Source organism: Oncorhynchus keta, chromosome 5, assembly GCF_023373465.1.
Source record: "Oncorhynchus keta strain PuntledgeMale-10-30-2019 chromosome 5, Oket_V2, whole genome shotgun sequence".
Taxonomy (NCBI): domain Eukaryota; kingdom Metazoa; phylum Chordata; class Actinopteri; order Salmoniformes; family Salmonidae; genus Oncorhynchus; species Oncorhynchus keta.
This window is the reverse complement of record NC_068425.1, coordinates 29,112,262-29,131,626: the sequence shown is the minus strand read 5'-3', so window position 1 is coordinate 29,131,626 and position 19,365 is coordinate 29,112,262. Positions and strand designations below refer to the sequence as shown.

At 43.3% G+C, this 19,365-nt stretch overlaps 1 protein-coding gene and 1 long non-coding RNA gene across 3 annotated transcripts in view; both read left to right on the top strand.

Annotated features, from left to right (window-relative positions):
- Positions 1 to 1,724: 1,724 nt before the first annotated feature.
- Positions 1,725 to 19,365, top strand: part of spag9a (sperm associated antigen 9a) — a 66,133-nt gene continuing 48,492 nt past the window's right edge. Inside the window, exons 1-2 of the mRNA XM_052520015.1 lie at positions 1,725 to 2,305; positions 17,235 to 17,355. Of these exons, the coding sequence (XP_052375975.1) occupies positions 2,006 to 2,305; positions 17,235 to 17,355 (421 nt within the window). The 5' untranslated portion in view covers positions 1,725 to 2,005. The remainder of the gene's footprint in view (positions 2,306 to 17,234; positions 17,356 to 19,365) is intronic.
- On the top strand, positions 2,314 to 7,399 carry LOC127930110 (uncharacterized). 2 transcript variants are annotated; one of them, XR_008136814.1, is made up of 2 exons: positions 2,314 to 3,965; positions 4,183 to 7,399. It is a non-coding gene; the product is annotated as an uncharacterized LOC127930110 (long non-coding RNA). The 2 variants fall into 2 exon arrangements; XR_008136813.1 differs by having other exon boundaries at positions 4,074 to 7,399.

Here is a 19,365-nt window from a genome sequence, read left to right as displayed (position 1 = left end):
GGGAACAGCCAGAGCAGAACAACAACTTCCTCAGTGGTTGATGAACGCAGTGCCCTCTGTAATTAGGTGCCGTTCCCCTCCAGCTCCGTAGGCAGTTACAGCTTCAACTGGAAGCCAGTGTTGTTATTACAGTGTACTCTGCGGATGTTGTAGAGCATGAACCTACAGGAACGGGCCACCGCCTTTTACAGTGTAACTATGAATTATCACAATTCATTACAATACTTGTAATATTACACTATAATAAGTCCTTATTACAGCAATCACACTGTCATTTGAAAAAACGTTCAAATACTTCCAATAGAAGTAGTTGATTTGGGCCACATTATTTGAAAATACTCAAATACACAGAAAATATTTATTTAAATAGAAAATGATAAAATACACATATATTTCAACCCAGGTCTGAAAATGACTGTACATTGCTATTATTTTGATGGCTACACAAACTAATAGTATTGTAGGTGTACTATGTATTTGAGTAGGAGCGTCATCGCATTGCCTGGAGAGAAAAAGGACTGCTGGATTAAATCAGTTTGCTCTGATGATGAGGAGCACTACAAAGTTTTAGGATATTTTTCAATGAAAGTAAAGGACAGTAATGTTAAGAGTAAAGTAGGAAGACCAGAAAATAATCCATAAGATATTAATGTGTCATGAAAGGAGTGTGGCTATTTGCACTGGCAAAGTGGTTTTATGGGATCTGATAATTATGAGTTTTTCACTCCCCTGGTAAAAATGTATCTGACACCAAGACAAGACCAAGACACTCCTAGGCCGGACTTGAGTAGGCTACTACAACACTGAAGATAACTGAGGGATGCATACATTATCCAGAGTCATTATCCTCCACTGAATCATAACACAAGTGGGTCTGTCATACAGCCACATAAAACCCCACTGAATAGTGAAGGCTACTTCTTCCTGTCATTCCTTTCACATTGTGTGCTTATAACTGATGATCCCTCTTGAGTAGGACAATTTTGCCACTTGTTTTTTCTGTTGGTTTGTTTTTGTCTGTTGTTTAGGTCTTTGGGTTTGTGAGATAGTGGGTTACAAATACAATGTACAATTTATTGAAGAAATATGTTATTTATTGCATATATTATTTGCATATATTATTATTATTTGTATATTTTATTTATTTATTATTTAGCTACTATATTGAGGAAAACTTTACTTACCATGACTGATAGCTATCTTAAGATCAATGCACTAACTGTAAACCGCTCTGGATAAGAGCATCTGCTAAATAACTCAAATGTAATCGTTATTAGAGCAGGATCTTAAAGTATTTTGAGGACAATGGAATTTAAATAAAGATGCCTTTATTAACAGTATACTTTCGTATTACTATGTTATTACTATAATGTGTTTGACTATATCATATGACTAGCCCTAGGCGTAACATTGTAGGCCACAAATATTCGGTAAAACTACATTGTCCACGTTAAAATATGACGTCACCACGTGATACTCAGCTGGGCTGCATTCAGTAAGTTTTTACGTTCTGGAACGTTCAATTGAACGGAAATGGTACTGAACGACCAGTTGAATAACTTGGAGGTTGTGGGTTGGGGAAAACTGATGTATAATAATAACGGTTGCGGGAACGCTGTCAGCATGGCCACTGCCCTTTAAATACGTCACTCGTTGCTTCATGTCACACCTCACCACACCTACCAAACGGGAGCAAACGTACCTCAGTCTGTCCAAGAACGTACGAAAACGTTTTTTTAACGTGTCGTTCAGTACAAACAGTTCTGCAACGTAGCAAACGTTCAAGTGAACTGAACGCACCTCTGTTGTGAGAGGACGGAACCGGAGGGAAAAAATTATCCACGTCTATCGAACTGAGGGACAATTACACGGATATTGCCATTTCAATTGAAGCTTTTAAAGGGAATACACATTCAATTTTCTTAAAGAAAATAACGGAATTCATAGTGGCGGGGTAAGTGTAAATCCTATTTACAGGACCTATTTGTTCAAGCAAGGGAAGAAAATGGAGTTGGAGGACGGAGTAGTGTACCAGGACGACCCGGGGACATCGGCTATGATGTCGGAGCGGGTATCGGGCCTGGCCAACTCCATCTATCGCGAGTTCGAGAAACTGATAGGAAAATACGACGAAGATGTGGTGAAAGAACTGATGCCGCTCGTCGTGGCTGTGCTGGAGAACCTGGATTCGGTGTTCGCGGAAAACCAGGAGCATGAAGTGGAGCTGGAACTGTTAAAGGAGGACAACGAACAGCTCATCACGCAGTATGAACGGGAGAAAGCGCTGAGGAAACACGCAGAGGAGGTGAGTCCGGGCAGCGAACGGCGGAGAGAGGGAGTGAGATGGAGGACATTGACAGCGGATTTTAAACGCAGCTTCTAGCTGCAAGGCCACCCAAGCCAGTGTTTTTCATCACCAAAGCATCCCTACCGATGTCTATGTGTAGTGTAGAACATGCACGTGGTGCAACGTTGTCAACAAGGGATACCCACGAGGCTAATAATCTTATATTGTGGAAGGAGAGCCACGTTCGTAATATCTGCTTCCCAGTTAGATGAGTAACTGTGTGATTAGTTTAGCATCATGCTAACAGTAGCCGACCCATCCATGGTGGATTGATTCACAGTAGCCTCAATTTCATCACGCACTAACACACAGAATGCCTGCGACAGATATGTTTTTCTCCTCTAAGTATATAGGTGAGCGTTTGATGTTGCCATGAGAGGACGTAGCCCCCAGTTAGTCAACCATCCATCCTTTTGTTTGTCAGACTGTTTGCCTGCTTGGCTACAGTAGCCTGCAAAAACAGCTCTCAGCCTCTTATCACTTTGCATGAAAATATCTTTAGTATATTGTTTTTTCTCCGAAGATAAACAGAGCCACTGGGAGAACTGTCTTCCTGTCATCAGAAACATCCCACCTGTGTTCTGCTCTCACACACCATTAGCTCCTGTCTAGACCAGTGATGTGTATTAACCCTGGATGACTGGCAGGGGGTGGTGTATTTAAACCACCTAGCAGTCTTCTTGGTACTTGTCACTTGTAAAAGAGACTACACATGTTACTGACCCCTACTTAATTCCATGTAATTTTGTTCTCGAAACATTTAATGTAAATACTGTAGAATTCCATTCATTCCTATGGAGGACTGCTCCTACTGGGGAGTGCCAGTGTGGCTTCAAAGCCTCTCAATTAAGTGATAATGCTTGAGAAGCCGGTGTTTGGAGAATATTTTGGAACGTTGTTACCGTGCCAATATATCCTCAAAACACTGTCTTCGAAGGCATTGAATCACTTTTATACAATGGGTTACCAACATAATAATAATGATTGACATATTATTATTCCGTTATTATTAGAGGCTTGTGTCTTTTTTAATATGAAGGGATATTTCACTTTCTCTGGTCATAGGAGTAACAACATGAATTGGTACAGAAATAATGCAGTGCAACTTAAGTTTCGCCATCAGCTGGATGACTGTCCTCTTTTTTCAGTGAAGGGAGGGAGAGAGGAGGGACGGTAAGTCAGGTGACAGGAAGCTTCCCTGCTGCTCCCTCCCTCCTCTCAGTGACCATCAGATGGAAGACTGTCCTCTTTTTTCAGTGAAGGGAGGGAGAGAGGAGGGACGGTAAGTCAGGTGAGAGGCAGCTTCCCTGCTGCTCCCTCCCTCCTCTCAGTGACCATCAGCTGGAAGACTGTCCTCTTTTTTCAGTGAAGGGAGGGAGAGAGGAGGGACGGTAAGTCAGGTGAGAGGCAGCTTCCCTGCTGCTCCCTCCCTCCTCTCAGTGACCATCAGCTGGAAGACTGTCCTCTTTTTTCAGTGAAGGGAGGGAGAGAGGAGGGACGGTAAGTCAGGTGAGAGGCAGCTTCCCTGCTGCTCCCTCCCTCCTCTCAGTGACCATCAGCTGGAAGACTGTCCTCTTTTTTCAGTGAAGGGAGGGAGAGAGGAGGGACGGTAAGTCAGGTGAGAGGCAGCTTCCCTGCTGCTCCCTCCCTCCTCTCAGTGACCATCAGCTGGATGACTGTCCTCTTTTTCAGTGAAGGGAGGGAGAGAGGAGGGACGGTAAGTCAGGTGAGAGGCAGCTTCCCTGCTGCTCCCTCCCTCCTCTCAGTGACCATCAGATGGAAGACTGTCCTCTTTTTTCAGTGAAGGGAGGGAGAGAGGAGGGACGGTAAGTCAGGTGAGAGGCAGCTTCCCTGCTGCTCCCTCCCTCCTCTCAGTGACCATCAGATGGAAGACTGTCCTCTTTTTTCAGTGAAGGGAGGGAGAGAGGAGGGACGGTAAGTCAGGTGAGAGGCAGCTTCCCTGCTGCTCCCTCCCTCCTCTCAGTGACCATCAGATGGAAGACTGTCCTCTTTTTTCAGTGAAGGGAGGGAGAGAGGAGGGACGGTAAGTCAGGTGAGAGGCAGCTTCCCTGCTGCTCCCTCCCTCCTCTCAGTGACCATCAGATGCAGACCATCAGTCCCAGTAAATAAAGGCTGTATATTATGCTCACTCAGCAGTGCCCCGCAAGTAATACAACAAATGTTCTATTACCTGTGTGATCATGGACCTAAAATGTTATATTACCCGTGTGATCATGGACCTAAAATGTTATATTACCCGTGTGATCATGGACCTAAAATGTTATATTACCCGTGTGATCATGGACCTAAAATGTTCTATTACCCGTGTGATCATGGACCTAAAATGTTCTATTACCTGTGTGATCATGGACCTAAAATGTTATATTACCCGTGTGATCATGGACCTAAAATGTTCTATTACCTGTGTGATCATGGACCTAACATGTTCTATTACCTGTGTGATCATGGACCTAAAATGTTCTATTACCTGTGTGATCATGGACCTAAAATGTTATATTACCCGTGTGATCATGGACCTAAAATGTTATATTACCTGTGTGATCATGGACCTAAAATGTTCTATTACCTGTGTGATCATGGACCTAAAATGTTCTATTACCCGTGATCATGGACCTAAAATGTTCTATTACCTGTGTGATCATGGACCTAAAATGTTCTATTACCCGTGTGATCATGGACCTAAAATGTTCTATTACCTGTGTGATCATGTACCTAAAATGTTCTATTACCCGTGATCATGGACCTAAAATGTTATATTACCCGTGTGGTCATGTACCTAAAATGTTCTATTACCCGTGATCATGGACCTAAAATGTTCTATTACCCGTGATCATGGACCTAAAATGTTCTATTACCCGTGATCATGGACCTAAAATGTTCTATTACCCGTGATCATGGACCTAAAATGTTCTATTACCCGTGATCATGGACCTAAAATGTTCTATTACCCGTGATCATGGACCTAAAATGTTCTATTACCCGTGATCATGGACCTAAAATGTTCTATTACCCGTGATCATGGACCTAAAATGTTCTATTACCCGTGTGATCATGGACCTAAAATGTTCTATTACCCGTGTGATCATGAACCTAAAATGTTATATTACCCGTGTGGTCATGGACCTAAAATGTTATATTACCCGTGTGATCATGGACCTAAAATGTTCTATTACCCGTGATCATGGACCTAAAATGTTTTAACATAATTTGAAAAGGTTCTGAGAAAAACAAGGGTAATCAAGAGTAAATCCGATTATGTCGGCACACCCCACGTTGTCACCATAATAAGAGTTCAAAATGCCCACTGTGTTCATACAGTATTTCAGGAGAACATATGAATTCTTTAGACATTCAGAATGGTGACAAATGCATGCTGAGGGCAAATAGAGAGCCACTCTACAAATGTCCACTAACTCAAACAGGTCTATAACAGATAAAAATATCAAATATGTTCCAACTTCCCCCAGTCACACCGTACTAATAGTGAGCGAGCAACTTTCAAACAATGATCCCCACTTTTCCCTACCAGCATATCAAGGAAATGATGAGGAGCACTACAAAGTTTTAGGATATTTTTCAATGAAAGTAAAGTGCAATAGGAAGACCAGAAAATAGTCGATAATAAATGATTATAATTATTATTTGTAAAAATAATTTTATTATTATATTTCCTTTAAAAACAGCGCATTTATATTTGTACAACATTTATACACATAAAAACAGCATTTGAATATTATATTTACATTTGTTAAAACTACATGTTGTTAAAAACAATAGAAACAACCATGAATAAAATTACTTTTTCTTGTAAAACATCCAATCTGTAAAAGCTATTTAAAATGTATACTAATGATTTAACAAAAGTAATGATGTGTCATGAAAGGAGTGTGGCTATTTGCGCTGGCAAAGCGGTTTTATGGGATCTGATATTTATGAGTTTTTCACTCCCCTGGTATTGGTTGGTCTCGGCAAGAAATGACGAGTAAAAATGTATCTGACACCAAGACAAGACCAAGACACTCCTAGGCCGGATTTGAGTAGGCTACTACAACACTGAAGATAACTGAGGGATGCTACACTGAATCATAATACAAGTGGGTCTGTCATACAGCCACATAAAACCCCACTGAATAGTGAAGGCTACTTCTTCCTGTCATTTCTTTCACATTGTTTGCTTATAACTGATGATCCCTCTTGAGTAGGACAAGTTTGCATAGTCAAGCATAGTCAACATGCAGTGATGATGTATTGGGTCTATAGGCCACCTCACAAACCTCATTGTTACAGAACTGTTTTTAATTGCTTAACATTAACAAAAAAATCTGAGCGGTAGATCTCGGATTGCATTTTGACTCAAAGTGATTTTGAATCCGTTGGTGACCACTGCTCTAAACTAAAGCATCATTAATCAGACAAGAGTATAGACAAATACAGTCAGGCTATTATACAGCGTCCATAAGTGGGCCGCAATTACCTATTGTAGTCTAGGAAAAGCCCTTGAAACTGTTTATGAATGAGTAGTTACACATTTACATTTATGAGAAGTGAATTAGGCCTCATATTATAGAGACAAACATTCCTAATCGGGCAAGGTACATTGGACACACACACACACACACACACACACACACACACACACACACACACACACACACACACACACACACACACATAGAGAAGATGCTGTATTCTGCCTCAGAAGCAGCAGGTTTAGTGACTCAGCAATTTATCAAGACTGCTCATCGGATGGAGAGAAGAGGAGAGGATGAGGTGAGAAAGGACAGAACAGAATTAAGAGGACAGGACAAGTGAGTGAAGAAGAGGAGAAGAGGGGAGATAAAACAGAACTGGGTTTTACTGGCACTTGCAGTATGAAGGGCTTTCATGCTATTTCTGTAGTTACACCTTTTCTCACTGTATCATCCTGAATGAGTTGTTACTTGAGTAATCATGACATTACTACTCAAATATGTAAAAAATAAATAATAATTTGGAGTGTATAATACTGTGAGAATAAAGTTCCATCCATCAGTCTGCATTGCTTCAACTGCTTTGGATATGCATCTTAAGCTCCTCTAGTAAAGGTAACATATTAAGCTCCTCCCTCTAGTAAAGGTAACATATTAAGCTCCTCCCTCTAGTAAAGGTAACATATTAAGCTCCTCCCTCTAGTAAATGTAACATATTAAGCTCCTCCCTCTAGTAAAGGTAACATATTAAGCTCTTCTAGTAAAGGTAACATATTAAGCTCCTCCCTCTAGTAAAGGTAAAGAAATAGGCATCAGGAATAGAAGAGGAACTTAGCATCTGTCCAGGCCCATACACAGAGTCATGACCCTACCTCAGTAGGGAGAACGATCACCATAGAACTAAAGGTTGCCTTGCCCCTACAGCAGACCTAGGATCAGCTCTGCCTACCACACTTTTTTTACCACAGCCATTTGGGGTCAAAATGACTGAACTGAGCTTTGATCAGTGGTTACAGACAACTTCAAGACTGCGGGGCTTCACTTGCAGCACTGCCCAGTCTGATTTGACCTCTTTCTGTGTGTGTTTTGGTTTGTGTCCATGTGTATGTTTGTTGAACCTCTTGCTGCCTGGCCCTGAGTCTTAGTGAGGGAGAGTTGGATGTGACTCGGACCGTTTGTCTTTCTGTAGTCCCATTGGAGCAAACTCAGCGTGTAGTGCTGTTTTAGGCTTCTCCGCTCTGTCCAGGCTGTGACACAGAAACAGTGAGACACACTCCTCCAGCCCGCCTTGGGTTTCTTCATCCCAGGAAGCCTTGTGTTCCCCAGAAAAGATGCAGATGAGGAGGAGGGGAGGGGGACCGAGGTTTTCGTATTGTTGGCTGTGTGGGTTATAATTTCCAGGTCATGTGATCCTTTGTGATGGCCAGGGCTCACTGAGAGGGAGAAACTTCCCTGTGCCTTGGCTTCTATTAGTACTCTTGGGCCTGGTGTTGCACCATAAACCTTCCCCATTTTACTCAATATTGACCTACTCTGTTTCCAAGGGAATGGTTTGTCAAACCCTCTTGGATTTTATCCAGGAGAAAATAAAGAGCAACATCTGTTCCCCTAATGTCTTATAGGGCCACTCTGAAATATACAAAGGAAAACGCCACATTGCTGCTCATGTTCCTAAGTGATGTTATTATCACAACGTTTCCACCCTTAGGTTTTCATCAGGCAACAGTACCTGGATGTGTTCTTCAGCTTTTATAGGCCCCTCTGCCACGCATTGAATCTGTTGTCGTTATTTAACAGATCGCTCAAATCGGAAACACAAACCTGGAAAAATAAAGAAGGGTGTTCAGCTGTGTGCATCTTCTCACCACTATGAGGAGTAAAGTCTCCATGATATAGTAGTTTATCACACAGTTCCCTTTGTACAAATCATACACTGTTTGACTGTTTATAGAAATGTGAGTGAGCGTAAGTATATTTCACTCCAGTTCGACATTCATCCCTAAGGTGTGGTTATAAACTGGCACTTTACAGACATGTGGCAGGTAATACCTCATCATTAACCAATGTTTTGAATCATGATGAATCTACATGGATGCAAACAATGGCCGCCCCCTCAGAGGTGGCACCATTGGTTCAAAAGTGGTGTGTCTTTTCTGGGGCATGGAGTTTTTCCTGATCATGACCTGGTCAGGTAAAACTCTGGGTCCTATTCGTAGGCTATGACAAAATATTCTTATTATACATAGCTTCCCTTTTCATCTGTGTTATGACTATAGACCTGTGCTTTTAATTGTCTGCTCATGTGAATTGAAAACCATCTTGACCTGAGGTGACTCAAACTATCACAAACCTTGTTGTTATTCATTCTGAATATAATATCAAAACAGCCAGAGACAACAACTTCAATGGACAACATACTGTGTAGTTTAGTGGACTACTATAGCAGGGCTGAGCGTTATGCAAAGAATGGTTACAATGCCTTTAAATATGAATTACACTCTACACACACACATACACACACAATGTTAAGCAGTGGACTTACAAAATAAATACAGACAGGTTTCAATGTAGAAAGTATATATTTTATGTCATCTGATTAATGATGCTCTTCTGCTATTAATTCTGTAAGCTTTATGTAAGGCAGGGTTACATTTAACACTATACACAGTAGACTTTGTAACAGTTTTTTATGTGTAACTTATAAAACCACTAACCTTCTGTTGTTGTCTGACAATGTTGTTATTATCATGGTTGTCCAGCCTAGTGAAGCAAAGACACAGCCAAGGCTGACTCATCTACAAATCAACATACACTGCTCAAAACAATAAAGGGAACACTAAAATAACACATCCTACATCTGAATGAATGAAATATTCTTATTAAATACTTTTTTCTTTACATAGTTGAATGTGCTGACAACAAAATCACACAAAAATTATCAATGGAAATTAAATGTATCAACCCATGGAGGTCTGGATTTGGAGTCACACTCAAAATTAAAGTGGAAAACCACACTACAGGCTGATCCAACTTTGATGTAATGTCCTTAAAACAACTCAAAATGGGGCTCAGTAGTGTGTGTGGCCTCCACATGCCTGTATGACCTCCCTACAACGCCTGGGCATGCTCCTGATGAGGTGGTGGATGGTCTCCTGAGGGATCTCCTCCCAAACCTAGACTAAAGCAGCCGCCAACTCCTGGACAGTCTGTGGTGCAATGTGGCATTGGTGGATGGAGCGAGACATGATGTCACAGATGTGCTCAGTTGGATTCAGGTCTTAGGGAACGGGCGGGCCAGTCCATAGTATCAATGCCTTCCTCTTGCAGGAAGGCTGCTGACACACTCCAGCCACATGAGGTCTAGCATTGTCTTGCATTAGGAGGAACCCAGGGCCAACCGCACCAGCATATGGTCTCACAAGGGGTCTGAGGATCTCATCTCGGTACCTAATGGCAGTCAGGCTACCTCTGGCGAGCACATGGAGGGCTGTGCGGCCCCCCAAAGAAATGCCTCCCCACACAATGACTGACCCACCGCCAAACCGGTCATGCTGGAAGATGTTGCAGACAGCAGAACGTTCTCCACGGCGTCTCCAGACTGTCACATCTGTCACATGTGCTCAGTGTGAACCTGCTTTCATCTGTGAAGAGCATAGGGCGCCCGTGGCGAATTTGCCAATCTTGGTGTTCTCTGGCAAATGCCAAACGTCCTGCACGGTGTTGGGCTGTAAGCACAACCCCAACCTGTGGACGCCGGGCCCTCATACCACCCTCATGGAGTCTGTTTCTGACCGTTTGAGCAGACACATGCACATTTGTGGCCTGCTGGAGGTCATTTTGCAGGGCTCTGGCAGTGCTCCTCCTGCTCCTCCTTGCACAAAGGCGGAGGTAGCGGTCCTGCTGCTGGGTTGTTGCCCTCCTACGGCCTTCTCCACGTCTCCTGATGTACTGGCCTGTCTCCTGGTAGCGCCTCCATGCTCTGGAGACTACGCTGACAGACACAGCAAACCTTCTTGCCACAGCTCGCATTGATGTGCCATCCTGGATGAGCTGCACTACCTGAGCCACTTGTGTGGGTTGTAGACTCCGTCTCAGGCTTACCACTAGAGTGAAAGCACCGCCAGCATTCAAAAGTGACCAAAACATCTGCCAGGAAGCATAGGAATTGAGAAGTGGTCTGTGGTCTCCACCTGCAGAACCACTCCTTTATTGGGGGTGTCTTGCTAAATGCCTATAATTTCCACCTGTTGTCTATTCCATTTGCACAACAGCATGTGACATTTATTGTCAATCAGTGTTGCTTCCTAAGTGGACAGTTTTATTTCACAGAACTGTGATTGACTTGGAGTTACATTGTGTTGTTTAAGTGTTCCCTTAATTTTTTTGAGCAGTGTATGTAACTAGGCCTACTCATTATTATTTGTAAATTAGTCAGTCACCATTTACCCACAATGCATCACATTGTGCAAAACCCAGCAAAAAAATAATCTTCCCTTTTTCAGGACCCTGTCTTTCAAAGATAATTCATAAAAATCTAAATAACTTCACAGATCTTAATTTTTAAGGGTTTAACACTGTTTCCCATACCTGGAACGGTCGTTAAGACACTAACAGCTTATGGACGGTAGGCAATTAAGGTCACAGTTAAGAAAACTTAGGACACTACAGATGCCTTTCTACTGACTCTGAAAAACACCAAAAGAAAGATGCCCAGGGTCCCTGCTCATCTGCGTGAACGTGCCTTAGGCATGCTGCAAGGAGGCATGAGGACTGCAGATGTGGCCAGGGCAATAAATTGCAATGTCCGTACTGTGAGACGCCTGAGACAGGATGGACAGCTGATTGTCCTCGCAGTGGCAGACCACGTGTAACAACACCTGCACAGGATCGGTACATCCGAACATCACACCTGCAGGACAGGTACAGGATGGCAACAACAACTGCCCGAGTTACACCAGGCACGCACAATCCCTCCATCAGTGCTCAGACTGTCCGCAATAGGCTGAGAGAGGCTGGACAGGTCTTGTAGTCCTGATGTAAGGCAGGTCCTCACCAGACATCACCGGCAACAGTGTCGACTATGGGCACAAACCCACCATCGCTGGACCAGACAGGACTGGCAAAAAGTGCTCTTCACTGACGAGTCGCGGTTTTGTCTCACCAGGGGTGATGGTTGGATTCGCATTCATCGTTGAAGGAATGAGCGTTACACCGAGGCCTGTACTCTGGAGCGGGATCGATTTGGAGGTGGAGGGTCCGTCATGGTCTGGGGCGGTGTGTCACAGCATCATCGGACTGAGCTTGTTGTCATTGCAGGCAATCTCAACGCTGTGCGTTACTGGAAAGACATCCTCCTCCCTCATGTGGTACCCTTCCTGCAGGCTCATCCTGACATGACCCTCCAGCATGACAATGCCACCAGCCATACTGCTCGTCCACTGTGCGTGATTTCCTGCAAGACAGGAATGTCAGTGTTCTGCCATGGCCAGTGAAGAGCCCAGATCTCAATCCTATTGAGCACGTCTGGGACCTGTTGGATCGGAGGGTGAGGGCTAGGGCCATTCTCCCCAGAAATGTCCGGGAACTTGCAGGTGCATTGGTGGAAGAGTGGGGTAACATCTCACAGCAAGAACTGGCAAATCTGGTGCAGTCCATGAGGAGGAGATGCACTGCAGTACTTAATGCATCTGGTGGCCACACCAGATACTGACTGTTACTTTTGATTTTGACCCCCCTTTGTTCAGGGACATGTTATTCAATTTCTGTTAGTCACATGTCTGTGGAACGTGTTCAGTTCATGTCTCAGTTGTTGAGTCTTGTTATGTTCATACAAATATTTACACATGTTAAGTTTGCTGAAAATAAACACAGTTGACAGTAAGAGGATGTTTCTTTTTTTTCCTGAGTTGAGATGTTCTTGACCATGGACAGTGAAAACATATTTCACCCTTCAAGACTCTGCTTTCCTAGACTCACTGCACTGCTTCCAACAACACATTGTTGGGACATGAGGCGGTCGATGAAACACCAACGTTTCAGATGACACAAACTGACACTGGTAGTACTCCAAAACATATTTTGCAATTTTAACCATCGGTTCAAGAAGTATCTCTGGGTAGGCCAAGGGGCCTCGTTCAGAAGAACAACATTAGATAACTAAAGTGCTGCAGTGGAGAGTGGAGATGATGACAGGGCAGGCCGTGTCCCAAATGGCACCCTATTCCCTATATAGTACACAAGTTTTGACCAGAGCCCTAAGGGCCCATTTGGTGCACTACATAGGGAATAGGTTGCCATTTGGGATGCAACGTAACTGTTGAACCGCATTAACCAGAGTCCCGATGAGGGGTGTTATGAATCATGGGGGTATGGAATGTTCAATGCTGTGATTCCTCAGATGTATCCTCTCCTCTCTCCTTTCCTCTTTATTGTGTCCATCCTTCGCAGCATAGGTTGGTTCCCTAGTGCTCACTGTAGGAACTGATTGCCAGTCAAATCCATATATTCAATTATTAAATCAACTACTTTTAATTGAAAATAATGTACCCCTTTTCATGAAGTAGATTTTATTGAATGTTACTCATTCTGTTGCACTCTATTCTAACCAAACCTGCATTACCAGGTGTCACTATGCACTAGCTCGTCGAAAAAGCTGGCTGCCTGTCTCTGTATTTGTGAAAGTTATGGTGGTGCTAGAATCCATAAATTCACTCTTTATGGTTGGACAAATGTGTGTTCATATTGTCTGGAGACTGCTCTGTGGCGGAATTTGTAGGTTTTTTACTTTTAAGACAGTGAAATTTGCAACACAAACCTTTGTGAATAATCACCAGCAGTGCAAATAAAATAATATGCCAATGAACATTACTGGACTAACAAACTTTCCAGGAACTTCTGTATCCATTGTCCTTGGGTAGCAGCAGCAGATTGTTTCATCTTCTTTATCCTGTGCCAAACACATTTATTCAGTGAGTCTAAATCATAATGTTAGCTGCTGGCTACATGATTGCATCAACCTAGCTAGCTAGCTATCTAGCAAGGCTACTCTAAAGCTAACATTAGTAGTTTTGTTAGCTAGCTAGCTATAGATTGGATCATTCTAGATAGTTTTAGATGACTAAACTGCTTTTATTAACTGCTTTTATTCACACATGCCTTGTTTTCCATGAAAATGCGTGTTCATTTGCAGGTTTAAAAATATATACTTGTGTATTGATTTTAAGAAAGGTGTTGATGTTTATGGTTAGGTACACATTGGTGCAACAACAGAGCTTTTTTCGCAAATGCGCTTGTTAAATCACCCGTTTGGCGAAGTAGGCTGTGATTCAATGATAAATTAACAGGCACCACATCGATTATATGCAACGCAGGACAAGCTAGATAAACTAGTAATATTATCAACTATGTGTAGTTAACTAGTGATTATGTTAAGATTGATTGTTTTTTATAAGATACGTTTAATGTTAGCTAGCACCTCACCTTGGCTCCTTGCTGCACTCGCATAACAGGTAGTCAGCCTGCCACACAGTCTCCTCGTGCAATGTAATCGGCCATGATCGGTGTCCAAAAAAGCGGATGATTGATTGTTATGAAAACTTGAAATCGGCCCTAATTAATCGGCCATTCCGATTAATCGGCCGAGCTCTAGTTTCCACTAGATAACACGACCACAAAGTCAGATTGCTCCAGGATTCCACACTGGAGAGGAGTGTGAGTGCAGAGTGCAGAGTCAAAACACGATATGCTGGTGCAACCAAACATAGTTGTTGAGAGGTGTGGTTAATTAGTCTCTGTAGGCTGTAGCTAGAAGACCACTGTGACTGACAAGTGAATCCACCTGTCACAGCGAGCATGGGGGTTACCACATGAAATCCCAGGGACAGGGTTTTATTCACTAAACATGCAAACAGGCTGAAATAGGGGGAGGTACTATGTCAACTTGCCCAATAAGAAATGCCTGCTTTCTTTTCTGTTGCAAAATGTTTTTCTATGACGTGAACTATTGAATTTGTCTGGTAAACGTGTTCAGTGCCGTTGCATTCACACCAGATTGAAGTACTGAGGCAAATGCCGCCTTGCCACACGTTTTCCAGCGGCTCTGTGCTCCCTGGTTTGTTCTTCTAGGGGAGAGGAGCACAGAAGGCCTGGGTAATACAGTATGGTGGCCAGATGATTAGCTGCAGCCTTTCTAGCTGTTTTGAACGTTACAGGTAGAAATGTATTCTATAGAATGTTATGGCTTTGTTTAATGATGAAAAAAGATCATTATCTGATGTACTGAAGGCAGCTCTAATTTCAATGCATCTATAAATGTGAAAACAGAAAAGAAGAAAGGAGAGGACTGAAGAGCAGGCCAGAGTAAAGTATTACAGCTGGCAGGATGTGAAAGCACACACTCACACACACACACACACACACACACACACACACACACACACACACACACACACACACACACACACACACACACTGGATTTCTGTCCAGGCCACACTTCTCTGACACACCAGGAGGATGTGGGAGTGGAGGGGACCTGCATTTCCGGGTGAACAGAAGACTTCCAGATCCTGGTCTGTCTATGTAACATAGTAGTAGACATCCCTGCTTCTTAGAGTGTAGTCTAGACTATGTTGTGGCAGGAGCTACACATGTACCCCTCTGTATAACGTACAGGGTGGTCCTGTATTTGATCAAATAATAATTCTGCTCTCTATATTCGCAGTGTCTCTTTTAAACTGTATTATGTAATGTGTGTGTGTGTGTGTGTGTGTGTGTGTGTGTGTGTGTGTGTGTGTGTGTGTGTGTGTGTGTGTGTGTGTGTGTGTGTGTGTGGTGTGAGAGAGTGGTGTGTGTGTGTACAGTTGTGGCCAATTATTTTTAGAATGACACAAATATGAATTTCCACGAAGTTTGCTGCTTCAGTGTCTAGATATTTTTGTCAGATGTTACTATGGAATACTGAAGTATAATTACAAGCATTTCATAAGTGTCAAAGGCTTTTATTGACAATTACATGAAGTTGATTCAAGGAGTCAATATTTGCAATGTTGACCCTTCTTTTTCAAGACCTCTGCAATCCGCCCTGGCATGCTGTCAATTAACTTCTGGGCCACATTCTGACTGATGGCAGCCCATTCTTGCGTAATCAATGCTTGGAGTTTGTCGGATTTTTTATTTTTTGAGGATTGACCACAAGTTCTCAATGGGATTAAGGTCTGGGGAGTTTCCTGGCCATGGATCCAAAATATTGATGTTTTGTTCCCCGAGCCACTTAGTTATCACTTTTGCCTTATGGCAAGGTGCTCCATCATGCTGGAAAAGGCATTGTTCGTCACCAAACTGTTCCTGGATGGTTGGGAGAAGTTGCTCTCGGAGGATGTGTTGGTACCATTCTTTATTCATGGCCGTGTTCTTAGGCAAAATTGTGAGTGAGCCCACTCCCTTGGCTGAGAAGCAACCCCACACATGAATGGTTTCAGGATACTTTACTGTTGGCATGACACAGGACTGATGGTAGCACTCACCTTGTCTTCTCCGGACAAGCTTTTTTTCGGATGCCCCAAACAATTGGAAAGTGGATTCATCAGAGAAAATTACTTTTCCCCAGTCCTCAGCAGTCCAATCCCTGTACCTTTTGCAGAATATCAGTCTTTCCCCAATGTTTTTCCTGGAGAGAAGTGGCTTCTTTGCTGCCCTTCTTGACACCAGGTCATCCTCCAAAAGTCTTTGCCTCACTGTGCGTGCAGATTCACTGACACCTGCCTGCTGCCATTCCTGAGCAAGCTCTGTACTGGTGGTGCCCCGATCCCACAGCTGAATCAACTTTTGGAGACGGTCCTGGCGCTTCCGATAAATGGTTGATTTAGTTGCAATCTTACTGGCAGCAATATCCTTGCCTGTGAAGCCCTTTTTGTGCAAAGCAATGATGACGCCACGTGTTTCCTTGCAGGTAACCATGGTTGACAGAGGAAGAACAATGATTCCAAGCACCACCCTCCTTTTGAAGCTTCAAGTCTGTTATTCGAACTCAATCAGCATGATCTCCAGCAATGAGCAGTGATCTCCAGCCTTGTCCTCGCCAACACTCACACCTGTATTAATGAGAGAATCACTGACATGATGTCAGCTGGTAATTTTGTGGCAGGACTGAAATGCAGTGGAAATGTTTTTGGGGATTCAGTTCCTTTGCATGGCAAAGAGGGACTTTGCAATTAATTGAAATTAATCTGATTACTCTTCATAACATTCTGGAGTATATGCAAATTGCCATCATACAAACTGAGGCAGCAGACTATGTGAAAATGAACATTTGTGTCATTCTCAAAACTTTTGGCCACGACTGTATATGTTACTGATGAGAGAGAGTTACTGAGGGTTCTCTCTGTGTGTCTCTGAGCAGAAGTTCATGGAGTTTGAGGACAGTCAGGAGCAGGAGAAGAAGGACCTTCAGAACCATGTGGGCAGAATGGAGTCCCACTCCCGCCAGCTTGAGCTCAAGATCAAGAACTATGCAGACCAAAGTCAGTTTACACACACACACACACACACACACACACACACACACACACACACACACACACACACACACACACACACACACTGTAACGGTTTTCTAGGTGTGGTGAAGGAGAGTCGGACCAAACTGCAGCGTGTAGATTGCGATCCATGTTTAATCAAAACAAACGTAACACGAATCAATACAAAAAACACTACAAAACAATAAACGTAATGAAAACCGAAAACAGCCTATACTTGTGTCAACTAACACAGCGACAGGAACAAAGACACTAAGGACAATCACCCACAAAACAACCAAAGAATATGGCTGCCTAAATATGGACAACGATAAACACCTGACTCTGATTGAGAACCACTCCAGACAGCCATAGACTCTGCTAGATCACCCCACTAGCTACAATCCCACTATATACCAAACCCCCAAGACAAAACACACCACAATACAAAAACCCCATGCCACACCCTGGCCTGACCCAATACATAAAGATAAACACAAAATACTTCGACCAGGGCGTGACACACAGGCTGAATCCCAAATCGACCTCTTACCCTCCACTTCGCGTTCATATGCACCTCCGCCATTTGCACTAGTGTCCCAAAGCTGAGTGAGTGAAAGCTATTGAGGGTGTGTAGGGGCTTATTAGCCCCTCCGGTAGGCACTTCCACTGAGTCTGCAACACTGCCTGATCCATAGCAATGTGCAATCCTGTAAACACTGCGTTATTTTTGAGTTCTCGCAATTTCACATAAAAGAATGGAGAGACGTGCCCAATGCATTTGTTTGTCTAATGTCGAAACTTGATACATGTAAAAGAAGAAATAACACCCAAATTAAATGTTTAACTGTTGCTGAGGTTCAGATTTTGTAAAACGACAGGGTGGATTTGTTCATTTGAATTTCATGCTTGTTTTATTATTTAAAAGGGTAACATGAACTGCATCATTCAAGTCAGGAGTGTGTCCTGGCGTTGATGGGCTTATTGATCCCCTCGCCGCTCTCTGGAAGTCACCCTCAGAGTTTCATGAGCAACACGTGACAACGGAGTGATTTAGTAGGGGCGAGGAGGTGGTTTTAGATTCACCATCTCACTCCTGTTTCTCCTCTCTCCCTCTCACACTGAATCCACACATACATTACCCACCCACCCACCCACACAGCCACATACATGCATTTCACATCATTGGTATGCCTACCATTTTGCACACAGCAGTCCATATATAGCATCTCCATGGAGCCCAGTGCAAATGTATTTCCATGATATTCTCTGCCTCTGCCTTTCTCGTCTCCCATTAATCCCTCGGACAATTAATTAGACACACACACACGCACACACACACACGCACGCACGCACGCATTCATTCACACTCTTTTTGGGTGACAGTAATGGGATTACAGGATTACTGTTACTCCCATCCTCTTTAAGTGGCAGCCAGGCACCACATCCCATTGGTGGATTTAGGAGGGGAGTCTGATGCGGTGCCTTTAGGGAACACATGCATCCACAGTGTGATGTGTTAGCTCAAACCTCTGTTAGCAATGACTTATTGAGGAGGAGAGAACCATAGCTTCATAAACTGACATACTGCTGTTGTTCTTCAGTCTTAGGAAAATCACAATCTGACTGCCAGTTCCTGCTTCAGCCATTTCCTTTATTGTTGTCATGCTAAACAATTGCTAAAGCAGAAACAGACTGGCAACCCAGGCCTGGGAAATGCAGATCGTAACGGCACACGCCCTGTGTGTATAAACAGTTACGAGTCCTATTCATGTAGTTAACCATCTGTAGAGCACGCTGTCCTGGCCGCTGCCACTCCCAGTCTGTGGTGAATAATTCATGGGTCATTATGCTGTTCCAGACAGACGTTCTCCAACCAGGGCAGAGTCCACAGTGTAGAGTTGCCCACAAGCTACTATGTGTGGATAGTCTTAGACTGCAGGCATCATCTCTTACTTGCCCTCTTACTTCAATTGGAAAGCTTGTATGAAGGAGAAGAGGAGTGGACTTCCAGAT